The sequence below is a fragment of the Leuresthes tenuis genome, unplaced genomic scaffold (genome assembly GCF_036924035.1).
Source record: "Leuresthes tenuis unplaced genomic scaffold, fLeuTen1.0.hap1 SCAF_12, whole genome shotgun sequence".
NCBI classification, from domain to species: domain Eukaryota; kingdom Metazoa; phylum Chordata; class Actinopteri; order Atheriniformes; family Atherinopsidae; genus Leuresthes; species Leuresthes tenuis.
In genome coordinates this window covers 33,243,074-33,260,373 of record NW_027325366.1, presented here as the reverse complement: position 1 = coordinate 33,260,373, position 17,300 = coordinate 33,243,074, and the positions used below count along the sequence as shown (strand labels likewise).

The 17,300-nt window shown below is 46.4% G+C and overlaps 1 protein-coding gene across 2 annotated transcripts in view; it reads left to right on the top strand.

The window, feature by feature from the left end:
* The window catches only part of kalrna (kalirin RhoGEF kinase a), a 149,455-nt gene that overhangs the window by 118,777 nt on the left and 13,378 nt on the right, over positions 1–17,300 (top strand). Inside the window, exons 41-56 of one of the 2 annotated variants that reach the window (XM_072397581.1) lie at positions 4,390–4,581; positions 7,361–7,437; positions 8,366–8,509; positions 10,401–10,496; positions 11,625–11,743; positions 11,881–11,947; positions 12,046–12,149; positions 12,225–12,294; positions 12,373–12,459; positions 12,685–12,777; positions 13,509–13,559; positions 13,688–13,765; positions 13,838–14,023; positions 14,165–14,336; positions 15,086–15,294; positions 16,602–16,885. In XM_072397581.1, coding sequence (XP_072253682.1) covers positions 4,390–4,581; positions 7,361–7,437; positions 8,366–8,509; positions 10,401–10,496; positions 11,625–11,743; positions 11,881–11,947; positions 12,046–12,149; positions 12,225–12,294; positions 12,373–12,459; positions 12,685–12,777; positions 13,509–13,559; positions 13,688–13,765; positions 13,838–14,023; positions 14,165–14,336; positions 15,086–15,294; positions 16,602–16,885 — 2,029 coding nt within the window. The remainder of the gene's footprint in view (positions 1–4,389; positions 4,582–7,360; positions 7,438–8,365; positions 8,510–10,400; positions 10,497–11,624; positions 11,744–11,880; positions 11,948–12,045; positions 12,150–12,224; positions 12,295–12,372; positions 12,460–12,684; positions 12,778–13,508; positions 13,560–13,687; positions 13,766–13,837; positions 14,024–14,164; positions 14,337–15,085; positions 15,295–16,601; positions 16,886–17,300) is intronic. The other variant, XM_072397582.1, reaches the window with a different exon arrangement.

Sequence of the window (17,300 nt, the reverse complement as noted above, 5' to 3'; positions counted from 1 at the left end):
CTGGTTCCAGTTCAGAACCGGTCCAGCTGCAGAACCTTTTTGGATTAGCCTGTTTTTCCACCTCTGTAATCGTTTGTTTGAGCAGGATTAGATTCTGAGTTTCTTTAGGAACTGAACCAGAACCTGACCCATCTCAGGTAAAAGGCTTTCTGTGGGACTGACCCAAAGAGCAGACGGTGTTCCAGATGGGTCAGACGGGCCTTTTATCTGTTCAGCGTCCTCTCATCTGTGGATATTTCAGACCACGTCCCTCTGAAGTGTCTTTGGAACATTCAGACCTGTTCAGTCACATTTCCAGCAGGAAGGAGGGATATTCTGCACCGTCAGCCTTTAGCGGCGCCTCCTCCGCCGCTCAGTCACACTTCCTGCGGTCCGTTCGCTCGCTCACATGCATCCACCGCGGCTCCAGCTGTCAGATATGGGCGCAGAGCGGAGGAGGAATGAAAGGAATGCATCTTCCCAGAGTCTCTTCCTGTCATTGACAGAAAGCCCGAGGGGAGGAGGCGGCGCACTGTACCTTTGACACAGAACGATCTGCATTCCTTTCAGTAGAACTCTTTCTGCCTGCTGATTGGCTGAGCCGTGCTGGCAGCCGACCCGGAGGCTGCGCGTCAGGTGCATCATCGCTGCTGTTCGTGGGTTTCCCGCACAGCCCAGTGGAGCCAGCCAAGCCTGTTTCTGTGTGGGATCTCAGCTGAAACAGAGGAGGAGCTCGGTGCTGGTTTGGTTCTGAAGTGTTTGTTCAGTGATCCGGTGAAAGCTCTGCTGGATGCAGGGAAACGGGCCGAGCCCCTCAGGCAGCTGCTGACTCAAGCCTGCTTTGCTGTTAAAGTGAGGGTTCTGCTCTGGGTTTGAGCTGTTTTATTATTTCAGGAAATATCTGATGCCCTCAGCAGCCTTACAGCGGTGGTGCGAGTGTTCCTCACACCAGGAACCCTCAAAAGTACAAAAACAAAGAGGTTCAGGAGCCAAAAAAAGCATCTTTCTGTGCTATGTTTGGGAATCACAACAACAAGGCACTTTAAAGATGCCAATTAGCATTTTATTCATCGTTATCTTGATTTGTAAGCTTTGGATAAAAGCAGAAAATACAGAAACATCATCATTCAATTATAAATGAGTCCAATTTATTCAGAGCAGTAAAAAAACAGTAAAAAAAGGAACCCAACAGATTAACTGAAGCTTCTCTCTGATCCTGAGCTGCACGAGGCGACTGTGGAGAGAAAAAACTCCCTTTTAACAGAAAGAAACCATCAGAACCAGAACCAGGAAGGGTCCATCTGCCTGGACCAGCTGGGGCTGAGAGGACAGGAAAGAGGGGACAACAAGCAGCGTAACACCAGGCCAGAGACACCTGCTGAGAGAGAGAAACACAAGTTAATGACAGCAATGATGTCATCTGTACATGGAGGGAGGAGAGGTGCATCATGGGAGCTCCCCCAGCAGGCTGGGCCTATAGCAGCAGAACTCTGAGGCGGGATCTTCCTGATTTTAACAACATTACGAAGGTGAAAGAAGGCAGAAACCTGTTTTATATGAGAGTCAGAGGACAGAAATAACTCCAAAGTTCCTCGTTGTAGGACCAGAATCTGAGGAAACCGTATCAGCAGTTTCTCTCAGGTCCAAACTGCCACCCAGAGATGTACTGGGCTGCTGCTCCTCCTCAGTAATGGATCAGAACCAACTGAAGCTACTGAGCCTAAAGCTGCCAGTGAAGGAGTTTCCTTAGAGTTTGGTGTGGAGTCTGAGCTCTCAGGTTAGCGTCTGAATGCTCTCTGACGTGTTCCTGAGTTCCAGCAGACGTCTGCATGGTGGCTGGAAGCTGCCGCCGGGGGGGGGGGGGGGGGGGGGGGCTCTGCAGGTGGAGCAAACAGCGACTGATCAAAGGTTCCCAGCCAACGGCAGAGAGCAGGAAGTTAAGCATCACAGGCGGAGCTGCGTGTGGAGTTCAGCGGGTCTGAATGGAGCCATTCATGGGCTGGATGTGTGTGCTGTAATCACAGAATGAGACCCGGAGAAGGACAAAAAGCCTTGTTCTGCTGCTGGGGGGGGGCTAAAGATAGTGAGTGATGGAGCTTCAACAGAAGGCCGTCTGTGTGTCTGTGGCTGCAGGACAAAGCTCTGCTTGTTGCTCTCACCTGATTTTGGCCGTCAGTGCTGCAGCTGCGGATCAGAGGAAAGGCTGCGAGACGGAGAACTAAGTGAACCCCGATCCAGCAGCTTCAGCTCAGGAAGAACTAAGTGAACCCCGATCCAGCAGCTTCAGCTCAGGAAGAACTAAGTGAACCCCGATCCAGCAGCTTCAGCTCAGGAAGAACTAAGTGAACCCCGATCCAGCAGCTTCAGCTCAGGAAGAACTAAGTGAACCCCGATCCAGCAGCTTCAGCTCAGGAAGAACTAAGTGAACCCCGATCCAGCAGCTTCAGCAGCAGCTTCAGCTCAGGAAGAACTAAGTGAACCCTGATCCAGCAGCTTCAGCTCAGGAAGAACTAAGTGAACCCCGATCCAGCAGCTTCAGCTCAGGAAGAACTAAGTGAACCCCGATCCAGCAGCTTCAGCTCAGGAAGAACTAAGTGAACCCCGATCCAGCAGCTTCATCCTTTGTTCAGCTTCTTCTTCCATCTGGACGAAGGTTTTAGTCCCAAAACCAGCTTTGTTGCTGCTGCTGTGCTGCGTCTGGAGTCAGTTTTCTTCTGTTTCTGATCAAATAGATCAGTTATTCGATGTTGTAGGCTGAACTTTTGTCAGTACGACCTGATCTGTGGAACCCGAGCTCTGTTTTAAACGATGGAGTTGCTTTTTGACCCTTCTTTTTGTTTGAGCTTATTTCACAGGTTCTGCTCTTTCCTTCCTGGTGGCGTAGACTCATCATTGTTACCTTGTAATTTGACAGTTGCTTTTTGTTGGTGAGGAATTTCTTCTTGAGTGCGAGTCAAAGCCAGACGGTCTGATACTGAGCCGCAGTTCGGCCTGAACGCTGTTCCTGGTCGTATTTGAGCTCTCCCTGTGCGGGGGAGACGTTAAAGTGTTTATTGCAGTCGTCACGGTGACTAACTGCGGTTCTGCTGAGGTGACCAGGTGACCTCACTTAGCAGCGCATGGCTGAGCAGCTGAGCGGCGCTCGGTGGAGTCGGGAATGTTTTGGTTTCCCTTCAGAGGGGCTGAGGTGGTGAGACAGAGAGACAGTCTCAGGATGAGTCCTTAATCAGGGGTTTTGGCTCCGCTGTGCAGATGGAAACGTTTTGTTTGTATCTCACAGCTCTGCCTGGCCTTGGAACGGTTTTATCTCGGCTCCGCCTCCGACACAATCTGATAACGACTTAAACACTCATTAACTCTCAGTGACTAATCTGAGACGTCCAAAACAGGTTTCAGATAAATGAGCACAGAGTAATGCCTGAAACGCAGGTTTGTGGAGTGAGCAGCATGCCACAGGGATGAGATAACGTCACATGTTTCAGGCTTTTACGGCTCAGCAGCACCTCTGTGTACAGCATGCAAATAAAAGTCCGATCAGGGAGGAGGAAGTGTGACTGTAGAGGGCGTAAAAAGGAAAAACCAGCACTCGTAGCGCAGCAGAACACCTCAGCAGATCCTGCTGACCTTAAACCTCCCGTTTCCTGTGTGGAACACACGCCGAGGCCCACAGCGACCACAGCTCCTCGCCGCCAGCTGTGTGTGAGTGCAGCTGATCCACCAGGCTCCCGACGCATGATCGCAGCTTCCTGCTGCCGCTCACACACTCAGGCAGACATGACACCGTTTCTCTGCACTCTGAAGTGTGGGAGTTGATCTTTAACTCCACGTGAATTACTATTTAAATATTAGTCAGGCCTTACTAATGAGACAGAATCTGGCAGATTCCCAACAGATGTGTTGCTCAGGAGAGACACAATATTACTACAGCCCGGTTACAGCTGACAGCAGCCGGGCTGTAAGTTAGCAGTTAGCTGTAAGTTAGCTGTCAGCTGTAAGTTAGCAGTTAGCAGTCAGCTGTAAGTTAGCAGTTAGCAGTCAGCTGTAAGTTAGCAGTTAGCTGTAAGTTAGCAGTCAGCTGTAAGTTAGCAGTTAGCTGTAAGTTAGCAGTCAGCTGTAAGTTAGCAGTCAGCTGTAAGTTAGCAGTTAGCTGTAAGTTAGCAGTCAGCTGTAAGTTAGCAGTTAGCTGTAAGTTAGCAGTTAGCTGTAAGTTAGCAGCCCGGTTACAGCCGGCCAGTTCAGTTTTCCTCTGCTAATGAACATGGTTACGTCTCACTTTCTAAACTTCAACAAACATGTTGCTGCTTTTTTCCAGGCTTTTTGATTTAATTGTAAATGTTGTCTGAATGTAAAGATCCTGAAACCCGTCACCTGCAGGCTGATCAGCTCTTATTCCTATCTGACTTCTTTCAGAGAACTACCATGTCAGCGGCTCCGATGGAAAGACTGAGTCGGTGGCGAACCTGCAGTCGCAGCCTTCCCTCGTCTCGTTGCAGCCTTCCCCTGGTCCCAAACGTTCTGGAAACACGCTGAGAAAATGGCTGACGAGTCCTGTCCGCCGCCTCAGCCACGGCAACTCCGTCAAGAACAAGCAGAAGAAGACGGGTAAGTCCCGTCAGGGAGCTCCATCAGCAAAGCACATCTGTAGAAAACTCAGCATATCAGAGTATTCCTCTTTTTATTCCCACATAACCGACTGTTTCACTTGATTTTATTACACTTCTGGACGTAGAAGAGTACAGTTTAATTACAAAGACTTTTAATTTCATGCTTTATTCAGCCTCAAATTATCTCTTTGTATGCTGCTCTATCACAAGAACTATGATGACTTCAAGGTGACATTTTACACCAAAATTTGGTAAAAACATCTGCTGGTTTAAGCACAGCGGCTCTCTGTCTCAGCCCTTTGTTGACACCTCTCCTCAGAACCGTCTCTTTGGAGCTTCTGGTGAGGTCAGCAGCTGCTCACCTGCTGTGATTTAATGCAGCAACACAGACATAATGAAGCTGTTCCTCCAGTCTGACCAACAACACTCCAGCTCTATGTACAGATACAGATAGTTACTCTATTGATCCCAGAGGGAAACAGGTTGGCAGTTAGCTGTAAGTTGGCAGTTAGCTGTAAGTTGGCAGTTAGCTGTAAGTTGGCAGTTAGCTGTAAGTTGGCATTTAGCTGTAAGTTGGCATTTAGCTGTAAGTTAGCAGATAGCTGTGAGTTAGCAGTTAGCTGTAAGTTGGCAGTTAGCTGTAAATTGGCAGTTAGCTGTAAATTGGCAGTTAGCTGTAAGTTGGCAGTTAGCTGTAAGTTGGCAGTTAGCTGTAAGTTGGCAGTTAGCTGTAAGTTAGCAGTTAGCTGTAAGTTAGCAGCAGATGCTAGCAAACAATGCTTTCTCATCAACAGTAATGGACCAAGCCGGAGATGTGCACAGCGTAACTCGTAGTAATGCATGTGCACCGTTAATTACTGCGTTTAAACATTTTGGATATATTAACCTCATTAAACAATTACCTGGAGACCTCCATCTTTATCAGAAACATGCCGATAATGTAAGGCTAACACACCGAGAGTGAGGAGAGGACCGGTGTTGTGTTGGAAACACACCTTAAACACAGCTGCAGGTTGTCTGAGTTACAGAACAGAACCGTTCAACTAGAAAGCTTCAGCTAACAAAGTAATGCGGGAACAATAATGTTCATCTTTCAGAAAGGAACAGCAGTAACTCCTTAGAAGCTGGTGTGTCATCTTCATTAGTTAAGCTGTTAGCGTTAGCTTCAGCTAACAAAGTAATGTGGGAACAATAATGTTCATCTTTCAGAAAGGAACAGCAGTAACTCCTTAGAAGCTGGTGTACGGCATCTTCATTAGCTAAGCTGTTAGCGTTAGCTGCTGCTAACAAAGTAATGTGGGAACAATAATGTTCATCTTTCAGAAAGGAACAGCAGTAACTCCTTAGAAGTTGGTGTACGTCATCTTCATTAGCTAAGCTGTTAGCGTTAGCTTCAGCTAACAAAGTAATGTGGGAACAATCATGTTCATCTTTCAGAAAGGAACAGCAGTAACTCCTTAGAAGCTGGTGTACGGCATCTTCATTAGCTAAGCTGTTAGCGTTAGCTGCTGCTAACAAAGTAATGTGGGAACAATAATGTTCATCTTTCAGGAAGGAACAGCAGTAACTCCTTAGAAGCTGGTGTACGGCATCTTCATTAGCTAAGCTGTTAGCGTTAGCTGCTGCTAACAAAGTAATGTGGGAACAATAATGTTCATCTTTCAGAAAGGAACAGCAGTAACTCCTTAGAAGCTGGTGTACGTCATCTTCATTAGCTAAGCTGTTAGCGTTAGCTGCTGCTAACAAAGTAATGTGGGAACAATAATGTTCATCTTTCAGAAAGGAACAGCAGTAACTCCTTAGAAGCTGGTGTATGGCATCTTCATTAGCTAAGCTGTTAGCGTTAGCTGCTGCTAACAAAGTAATGTGGGAACAATAATGTTCATCTTTCAGGAAGGAACAGCAGTAACTCCTTAGAAGCTGGTGTACGGCATCTTCATTAGCTAAGCTGTTAGCGTTAGCTGCTGCTAACAAAGTAATGTGGGAACAATAATGTTCATCTTTCAGAAAGGAACAGCAGTAACTCCTTAGAAGCTGGTGTACGGCATCTTCATTAGCTAAGCTGTTAGCGTTAGCTGCTGCTAACAAAGTAATGTGGGAACAATAATGTTCATCTTTCAGGAAGGAACAGCAGTAACTCCTTAGAAGCTGGTGTACGGCATCTTCATTAGCTAAGCTGTTAGCGTTAGCTGCTGCTAACAAAGTAATGTGGGAACAATAATGTTCGTCTTTCAGAAAGGAACAGCAGTAACTCCTTAGAAGCTGGTGTACGGCATCTTCATTAGCTAAGCTGTTAGCGTTAGCTTCAGCTAACAAAGCAATGTGGGAACAATAATGTTCATCTTTCAGGAAGTAGCAGCGAGGCAGAAGTAGATGACATGAGAGATGATCACTCAAAGTTTAAAATGTCTCTGACATTAGCTCCAAAACGACACCACTGAGCATGTGCAGCTTCTTCTGTCTGAAGCAGGGAGACGAGGCTGTGCTGCAGTAAAGGAGAAGTTCAGTCTTAAAAGTTACAAGATTTGGAAAGTGAGTCTGAGAAGATGCTGAATCTGTGTCAGTTGGCCACTGTGGGCCCTCATGTTGTATCTCAGGTAACATTGTGCTGAACAAATCAAACCGGAGCGGACTGTGAAAGTATCGGTTGAACAGGTTGTACATATTTCACATACTTGACATGTCTGAGGTCAGGTTGTCCTGCCAGCTGCTGCTCAGGCACAGTAACGGATTCAGTGTGTGAATAAGATGCCGACATGTGTCTGAATGGTTCACAGGACCTGGATCAGGTAGAGAGGAGAGCAGGAAGAGCAACGAGCTGGGTCAGCCAGACCAGGACGACATCATCGATGAGGTAAGCACAGAGAGGCGTGGCTTCACGCTCAGCGTCACGGTAACCAAAGAAAGTGGAAAGTTTCAATGTATTTATTTGCTTAATTTGTTTAATTTGATGTTTTTTAGAGGTAGAAGACACTAGTTTTTGGAATATTTGTAGAATTCACGTTGCTTCACCTCTTTCCAGTTTTAAATATTTACAGAAAAGAGACGGAAACTAACACTTAGTTCTTTTAATTCTTTTTAATTGAATGATGAATGTTTGATTTGAAGGAGAAAAATAGGAATAAAAGCATCATCCTTCGTGGAAACCCCCTGTGGGCATCCAGGGAAGTCCTGTTAGTCGTGAAAAAAGATCTTTGCATAAATCTGCTGCTCCATCAGTGGTTTATCTGCGGTTCTGTCCTGGGATGTTGATGCCCCGCTGGATCCCATGTCAAACAGAGATGTAAAGTCTAAATCTACAAATGAGCGAGCAGTTAGCAGGCTGCTGGTGTGTTGCTGTCCGCAGAGTTCAAAGTTTAAAGGTGAACATGGAAAGGAGCTTTGCCAAGGTTCACATTTGCACAGCCGAGAGTAAACACACGAAGTTCCTCTTCGTCTCTGAGCTCACAGCCAGGAATAAACTGACAGTTCAAAGGTTTTATCACCTCTGAATGGGTGTAAATGGAGTTTAATGACTGTTAAGTGTTCTGTGACAGTTTTCATTCCACAGAAACAAAGTAAAACGCTTTTCTTCATTTATTCCCACATCTCTGGAGTCGAGGATCATCATCCTCTGTTATTTATTAACCGTGAAAAGAAAGACTTTCTTCAGCAGGTGTTAAAACTGTTACTGAGACAGAAAACTAAGTGAACCCCCTGATCCAGCAGCAGTACGCTGAAGTAATGGTCTCCTGTCTGAAGTTATGGGATGGCTGATGGGCGGCTTTGTGTCTCCTCCTCAGAGGGTCGTCAGTAAGGACGGGAACCCGCTGTCCAAGGTGCCCTCCGGCATGCAGAGCGGCGGCGAGGAGGAGCAGGAGGATGAGGTCCACCCTCCTCTTCCTCCTCCCATGGAGATCATCAAGGATTCGACTCAGGATGACAAGGTAACAGCTGGTTCCTCTGAATGCCTGGTTCTGCTGATTCTGTCTTTAATTATTCTGTCACATTTCTATCTGCTGTTAGTTTCATGTTAGATTTTTTTGTCATTTTGGATCAGCTGGAGGCTTTTCAGGGAATCTGTGGGACGGCCCAATAATAAAGAATTACAGTAGTTCAGTCCTGAAGGAACAGATGCATGGAGCAGTTTCTCTGCTTCACCCTGAGACAGGATGTTTCTCATTTTAACTATAATACGAAGGTGAAAGAAGGAAGTCCCAGAAACCAGTTTTATATGTGAGTCAGAGGACAGAAATAACTCCAAGGTTCCTCTCTATAGGACCAGAAACCAAGGAAATACCATCTAGAGTAACTATGTAACCAGACAGTTTCTCCCTGAGGCACTCAGGTCCAAAGAGAACAACTTCAGTTTTGTCTGAATTTAAAAGCAGACAGTTCTGAGTCATCCAGGTCTTTATGTCTTTAAGACAGGCTTGTAGCCTGACCAACCTGTTGGTTTCATCTGGTTTCATAGATAAGTACAGCTGAGTATCATCAGCATAACAATGGGACTTTATGCCATGCTGTCTGATAATGTTACCTAATGGAAGCATGTACAAAGTAAAAAAGAATCGGTCCGAGCACGGAACCCTGAGGAACTCCATGACTTACTCCAATGTGTGAGGAAGATTCTTCATTTACAAGAACAAACTGGAATCTATCAGATAAATATGACTTAAACCAGCCTAATGCAGTTCCTTTAATCCTTTAATCTAAAGGACAGATCCTGGTCAGAAATAACTCCAAGGTTCCTCACTGTAGGACTAGAAACCAAGGAAATACCATCTAAAGTAACTATGTAACCAGACGATTTCTCCCTGAAGCGCTCAGGTCCAAAGAGAACAACTTCAGTTTTGTCTGAATTTAAAAGCAGACAGTTCTGAGTCATCCAGGTCTTTATGTCTTTAAGACAGGCTTGTAGTCTGACCAACCTATTGGTTTCATCTGGTTTCATAGATAAGTACAGCTGAGTATCATCAGCATAGAAATGGGACTTTATGCCATGCTGTCTGATAATGTTACCTAATGGAAGCATGTATAAAGTAAAAAGAATCGGTCCAAGCACAGAACCCTGAGGAACTCCAGGACTTACTCCAATGTGTGAGGAAGATTCTTCATTTACAAGAACAAACTGGAATCTATCAGATAAATATGACTTAAACCAGCCTAATGCAGTTCCTTTAATCCTTTAATTTAAAGGACAGATCCTGGTCAGAAATAACTCCAAGGTTCCTCACTGTAGGACTAGAAACCAAGGAAATACCATCTAAAGTAACTATGTAACCAGACAGTTTCTCCCTGAAGTGCTCAGGTCCAAAGAGAACAACTTCAGTTTTGACTGAATTTAGAAACAGACAGTTCTGAGTCATCCAGGTCTTTATGTCTTTAAGACAGGCTTGTAGTCTGACCAACCTATTGGTTTCATCTGGTTTCATAGATAAGTACACCTGAGTATCATCAGCATAACAATGGAATTTATGCCATGCTGTCTGATAATGTTACCTAATGGAAGCATGGACAAAGTAAAAAGAATCGGTCCTAGCACAGAACCCTGAGGAACTCCATGACTTTACAAGAACAACAGGATCCAACAGGACAGCAACACAAATCAGAGACCATGTATATATATATAAATCATTTCTCTGCTCCGTTTACTTCACTTTAGATTCGGTTTAGCTTCAGAACTGATCAGAACTCATCCTTCGGCTTCCTTTCTCTGCTCGTTAACATCTCTCCAGCTCTTGTTGCCTGTTTCTGATATTTTCTCCTAACTTCTTCTCTCCCTGCACCTCCTCTTTCTGTCATGCCACTCCCTCCATCCTCCTCATCCTCTCTCAGTCTCAGTCCTTGCTAACGTCTCTGCAGTCGTCCTCTGAGGTGCCCAGTGCTGCCGAGCTGGTTAGCGCCATAGAGAAACTGGTTAAAACCAAGATGGTGAGTCTCTGTGGTGCAGGAAGCCCAAAGTGAACACATCATGCATGGAGTGTCTCTGTGAATGTAGCAGGAGTTTGTGGGAGTTGCTGTATTTGTGTGATGGGACATTAAAGCAGGAGAACAAGCTGATGCATGCAGTCCAACTTTGTGTTGTTTCTGACTTTCATCAGGCAGTTTCTGATGGGTAAAACCACCTTAAATAGAGCCAGATATGAGCGTATTTTAACTGTTTTATCTAAAAGTCACCACAGGACGTTTGTTAACGGCCATTAAGATAAAGTTCTGTTTAACTCCTGATCCGGTCCTAATTTATATCTGTTTCCTGAAACCTTTAAAGTATCCTGATCAATAGTTCTGCAGCTTTCTGAAACCTTTAAAGTGTCCTGATCAACAGTTCTGCAGCTTTCTGAAACCTTTAAAGTGTCCTGATCAACAGTTCTGCAGCTTTCTGAAACCTTTAAAGTGTCCTGATCAACAGTTCTGCAGCTTTCTGAAGCTCTTTCACAGTTTTTCTTTGGACATTTTCTGCTTTTTCCCTCATCTTCAGTCCTTGTTCCTGAGCATTTTCAGTGTTTTTTCTTTGTTCAGCCGCTTAACTCTGACCTTTGACCCATTCAGGCAGAAAAAAGGCTCCTAACTCAAGGGATGAACCAGTGTTGTGTCGACACAGAACAGACAACTTAGCAAAGAAGCCATTTTAAACTGGATCTTTAGGCACTTTGTTACCAGCAGCCTGTCACAAAGACACATCATTTGTTCCCATTTCTTTAGCTGCATCTATGAAAAACAGCAAAGAAAACACAGTTTGACAGACAGAAAATAGGATTTCTGCAGCAACAAGGTGATTCCCAAAGAGCTATTAGCTGAAAACTTGGCATATCTCAGCATGGTGTGCAGTGTGTCCTTAAAACATTTGAGGAAACTGGACAAGTGGAGGACAAAAGAAGAAGTGTCAGGCCTAAAAAACTATCTCCAGCAGATGAACAGGATCTGAAAGTGACGTCCTTAAGACTTGACACATGATGGGATGCTGCCCCCTGCTGGCAGGAACCAACCTCAGAGCATGCTGAATGTTGTTTGTCTCATGAAATACGAGATAATCTCTGACTGATGCTGATTTCTCCTCAGACTGTGGAACCAGGCGCGTACCCCGGCTTCTCCCCTCTGTCTCCCCCAGAACAAACCACTCCGGTCCAGCCACGGAACCCTGAACTGGAGCAGAGAGCCAAAGCTATGAGAGGACGGATGTGAGTGCTCCTGTTCCTGCTTTATGAGCTACTTCTTCTGTACTTTTCAGTGAGGTTCACCGTCTGCAGCGTGCTGCAGCGTCTTCCCTCCAGGAGCAGCCATTAATGTCGCCGCTGTGCTGTTTCTTTCTGCTCAGGTTTGTTCTGAATGAGCTGATTCAGACGGAGAAGGACTACGTCAAAGACCTGGGCATCGTGGTGGAGGTGAGGTTTTCAGCTGCTCTGCTGTAATCACTGAGTCTGAGAGCCCAGAGCTTGGGTGTAAGCAGGGTCAGACCTGATCCGTTGTTGTGATCCTGCAGGGCTTCATGAAGTGGATCAAGGAGAAGGGCGTTCCAGACGACATGAAAGGAAAAGACAAAATCGTGTTCGGGAACATCCACCAGATCTACGAATGGCACCGAGAGTAAGTCCAGCTGGTGTCACGTCACAAAGAGGTGGTCCGAACCTGCTGCTAACTGATCCTTCTTCTCTCTGGCAGCTTCTTCGTGGTGGAGCTGGAGAAATGTCTGGATGACCACGAACATCTTCCTGAGCTCTTCATCAAGCATGTGAGTGACGCCGTGAAAAGAAAGAAAGGAAGGAAGTTCATCCTCTGAGCTGCTGTCTGAAAACTGTCTGTGTTTCAGGAGCGGAGGCTGCACATGTACGTGATTTACTGTCAGAATAAACCCAAGTCCGAGTACATCGTAGCAGAATACGACCCTTTTTTTCACGTAAGTGAACTTCTGAAGGATGTTGAGGCTCAGTATGGGAGGCAGGAAGCGTTATTTAACCTCCGGCTGGTCACAAAACATCCCCGACTTCAGTCTTCAGATGTTTTGAGGCCTAATTTTAAATCTTCTTCTCTCAGACCGACTTATTATCTCGAGTATTCGACACCAAATGTCCAAAGATTGCAGAGAGCATTGAGTTGATCCCATATTTCGCTGTTTTTACAGGGAATCCAGCAGGAGATCCAGTCCAGACTGACCATCAGTGACTTCCTCATCAAACCGATCCAGAGAATCACCAAATACCAGCTTCTCCTGAAGGTAACAGACGCTTAAACTATGCAAAGAGGTTTGGTAAAGGAGAGGTTTTAAGTCCAGTTTCTTATCTTTGAGCAGTAGAGTCCAGTTTTAACTGTGTATTTATGCCCATTTCAGTCTTCAGGCTGGTAAATTATCCAGGAAAAATTAAAATTACTGAAGATTTGATAAAACTGAGGGTGTTCCACAGAGTTCTATTTTGGGACCATTTCGTTTTGCAGACCGTTTGCTATATTTATAAGTGAGTTTTGTGAGGGATTTAAAGCAAGAATGCGCCTTTATGCTGACGATGCTGTTATTTATACACGAAGGGCTTCAGACTGCAGTTCACCCACTTCAGATCTAACCCTGCAGAGCTTCCAGTTGGTCTGAACTGTTCAGAAAACAGAGTTAATGGTTTTTACTGAAGCTTTCTTGCAGTTACATGACAATTAAAGTATTTTTACATCTCGTGGTAAATCCACTGAAAGGATATGTTGAGAATATTTGGGTGTATGGATAGAAAAGCTCCCATTTAAGGTTCATGAGGAGGTGATCCGTCTCACAGTTTAAGGGTTAAAATGAATGAATAAAACTAAGGTTCATGTATCTACCTGTGAGCAGCAGGTAATATTTTGTGGCTGAAGCAGTTGTTCAGGTTCACCAAGGCTTCCTCCTCCGGTGTGAATCTGACTTCGTCGACACATCAGTTCAAACTGAAGTGACGCTAAAGCTGTGCTCTCATTTCTCCTCAGGACTTCCTGAAGTACAGCACCAAGGCAGGAATGGACTGTGAACAAATCGAGGTAAAGAAATCCATTTAGATGGTTGAAAATGTAGGTTTCACTCAGGATTTATGCCCCGCCCACATTCAGGAAGCGTGGTTGTTGTTCACAGCTCACCTGAGCTCAGGATTTAAACTCCTGTCTTACAGAAAGCTGTAGGTTTGATGTCTCAGGTCCCCAAACTGTGCAACGACATGATGAACCTGGGCCGGCTGCAGGGATACGAGGTACGTTGGCACGCCTCTGAGCTGTGATGGCGCTGCTTTGAGTTCAGCCCTCAAACTGTCCGCTCTCTGCAGGGAAAACTGACCAATCAGGGCAAACTGCTGCAGCAGGAAACCTTCTTTGTGACGGAGCAGGACGCCGGCGTCCTGTCGCGCTCCAAAGAACGCCGAGTCTTCCTCTTCGAGCAGATCGTCATCTTCAGCGAGCTGCTCAGGAAAGGCTCGTCCACGCCCGGCTACCAGTTCAAGAAGAGCATTAAGGTGCGTGTGTGCGCCGCCATTCCTGATCAGGGTCCAACGGAGCGACCTGGAAGTGCATGTGCCAGATGTGTGGAGCTCACAGTGATCAGCATCTGTTACGGTTTACCGTGTGATTCAGACTAAATGTGACACCCCCCACAGGTGTCCTACCTGGGCCTGGAGGAGAACGTGGACAACGACCCCTGTAAGTTCGTGCTGTCGTCTCGCGGCTCGTCGGAGCGTTTCACGCTGCAGGCCGCCAACGTCGACATCAAGCAGGTGTGGGTGGGACACATTCAGGAGGTCCTGGACGCTCAGAGCAACTTCCTGTCCGGTAAGAAGACCACCGGGCTGCCGAGTTCTGCCTCTGGTTCTGATCTGCAGCGGATTGATGAAAGTGTCTCTGAACCTTTAAAAGATCGGATTTCAGAAACATTTCTCAGCACCAAGGTTTTGTGATGAGCTGCTCAGGAATCAGCTGTGTTGATATTTGGTTTCACTTTGCCGTGAATGTTTCCCGCTGTCGGGTCAGACTGTTGAAGCCTGAGATCTGTTAAATCTGTTAAATCTGTTAAATCAGTTAAATCAGTTAAATCAGTTAAATCAGTTAAATCTGTTAAATCTGTTAAATCAGTTAAATCAGTTAAATCAGTTAAATCTGTTAAATCTGTTAAATCTGTTAAATCGGGTAAATCGGTTAAATCGGTTAAATCGGTTAAATCGGTTAAATCTGTTAAATCTGTTAAATCAGTTAAATCAGTTAAATCTGTTAAATCAGTTAAATCTTATAAAACAGTTAAAACAGTTAAATCTGTTAAATCAGTTAAATCTGTTAAATCAGTTAAATCTGTTAAATCTTATAAAACAGTTAAATCTTATAAAATAGTTAAATCAGTTAAATCTGTTAAATCTGTTAAATCAGTTAAATCTTATAAATCAGTTAAATCTTATAAAACAGTTAAATCAGTTAAATCTGTTAAATCAGTTAAATCAGTTAAATCTGTTAAATCTGTTAAATCAGTTAAATCGGTTAAATCTGTTAAATCAGTTAAATCAGTTAAATCTGTTAAATCTCTGCTGCAGCTCTGCAGTCTCCCATCGAGTACCAGAAGGAGAAGAGCAGCAGCTCCTCGCTGACCAGAAACCGCTCGTCTTCGGGGAACCGGTCCGCCGCGCCCTCTCACAGCCGGCCGTCCTCGGCCGTCGGCCTCGGCGACAAGGACACGGAAAGGGGGAGGAGCCAGATGAAGGTGTCCACCTCCAATGGCGGCTCATCGTGTTTCGAGTCCAGGGTGAGTTTGTTCATGCCTTTAACTTACAAACAAAGGTCCTGTTCTGTGACGTCTGTCCCTGGTGTGTTCGGGCGTCTCGGTGCTGCAGCACTTTGCTGCGGCGTGGAGCCGCCGTCCTTTAAAAGCGGTGCAAGGTTAAAATGTAGGCTGCTGTAGGTGCAGCGGCGCTCTGCTGGAGGTCGTTTACCTTCCAGGCTGCTCTCTTCTTGCCCTACTTTGAACACTTTTTGCTGTCTGCAGGAGTCTCTGCTCGACTTCTAACTTCACCAGCAGCTTTATTCTCAGTCTGGGGGGGGGGCAGTCTGTGACATGCAGCTGACGGTCTGACCTGCTGCAGAATTAAAGGGGCTGCTTTCTCAGGACAGAAATGCTCCGTCAGGGAAAGACACGGCTTTACTTCTATTAACCTAATAGTCTGAACTCTTGTTAGATGCTGTGAGGTTCTGTCTGTAGCTTTGGAGGTTCGCCCGGCCCGGCCCGGCCCGGCCCAGTCCGTCCTTGGCTGAAGGTTTTAAACCGTCTGTTCCAGAGGATTTACTTTAGATTCAAAGGCACCAAGAGAGGAGAAGCGTTCTTTCAAAGGATCAGAAAAATCCAACAAAACCGGTTGTTCTGGTGCAGGAGGAGTGGGCTGGAACAGATTCCTCAGCAGTAGAGAATCCGGTTCTGCTGAATCCTGTTCTGCTGAACCCGGTTCTGTTGAATCCAGTTCTGCTGAATCCGGTTCTGCTGAATCCGGTTCTGCTGAATCCAGTTCTGCTGAATCCGGTTCTGTTGAATCCAGTTCTGTTGAATCCAGTTCTGTTGAATCCGGTTCTGTTGAATCCGGTTCTGCTGAATCCGGTTCTGTTGAATCCAGTTCTGTTGAATCCGGTTCTGCTGAATCCGGTTCTGTTGAATCGGATTCTGTTGAATCTGTTTCTGCTGAATCCGGTTCTGCTGAATCCGGTTCTGTTGAATCCAGTTCTGCTGAATCCAGTTCTGCTGAATCCGGTTCTGTTGAATCCAGTTCTGCTGAATCCAGTTCTGTTGAATCCAGTTCTGTTGAATCGGATTCTGCTGAATCCAGTTCTGCTGAATCCGGTTCTGCTGAATCCGGTTCTGCTGAATACAGAACTGAGTCCTCCTCCTCCTCCTTGTGGTCGGCCGTGAAACAGCCAGCAGAACCCTCCCACTCACCTTAATCTTGTCCTCACCTGTCCATTCTGTCTCCTCCTCCTCCTCCCCCCTCTTCCTCCCCACCTCTTCCTCCCCTCTGCCCCCCCCCCCCCCCCCCCCCCCCCCCCCCCCCCATCTGCCCCCCCCAGGACGGTGACGGCGGCTGTAACGGCGTCTCCTCCACCATGCGGGTCACTCAGGACTACTCTGCGCTCAAAGAGAACGAGATCTGCGTCAGTCAGGGGGAGACGGTCCAGATCCTGGCCACCAATCAGCAGAACATGTACCTCGTCTACCGGCCGGCCGACAGCCAATCACCTGCCGCCGAGGGCTGGGTGCCGGGGCACGTCTTAGGCCCCGTCACAAAGCCCCTAAAAGACTCCTCCTCCACCTGCTCCTTCCCAGCGGCGGTGGCAGACGCTGACAACATCAAGTAAGTCCCCCCGCCCTCCTGCACCCCCACCAGCACCACCGGACTGGATGAAGCTCCGCCTCCCTGTTTTTGTTTGGTTCTTTTGTTGTTTTGAGTCGGCTCCTAACTCCTCACTGCCTGTGCCCTCACCTCCTAACTCCTCCCCCTCCCCCCACTGCGCCCTCCGTTTGGACCTCACAGGAGGCTCTTTCATCCCTTAAGGTGCACACCTGGTGTCTAAGTGTCCGTCAGGCTGCTGCAGTGACCTTTGACCTCTGAGCTGACGGGAGGTTATCAGTAGAGTGGATAGAAAACGTAGCTGACTGTGAGACGACGTGGAGCCAAAACCGGACTCTTATTTCAGTTCTAACAACCCGCTTTTGTCCTTTTTTTGAACTTTTTGTTTCTTTTTCCTGTTTTTTGACAGAAAAAGACT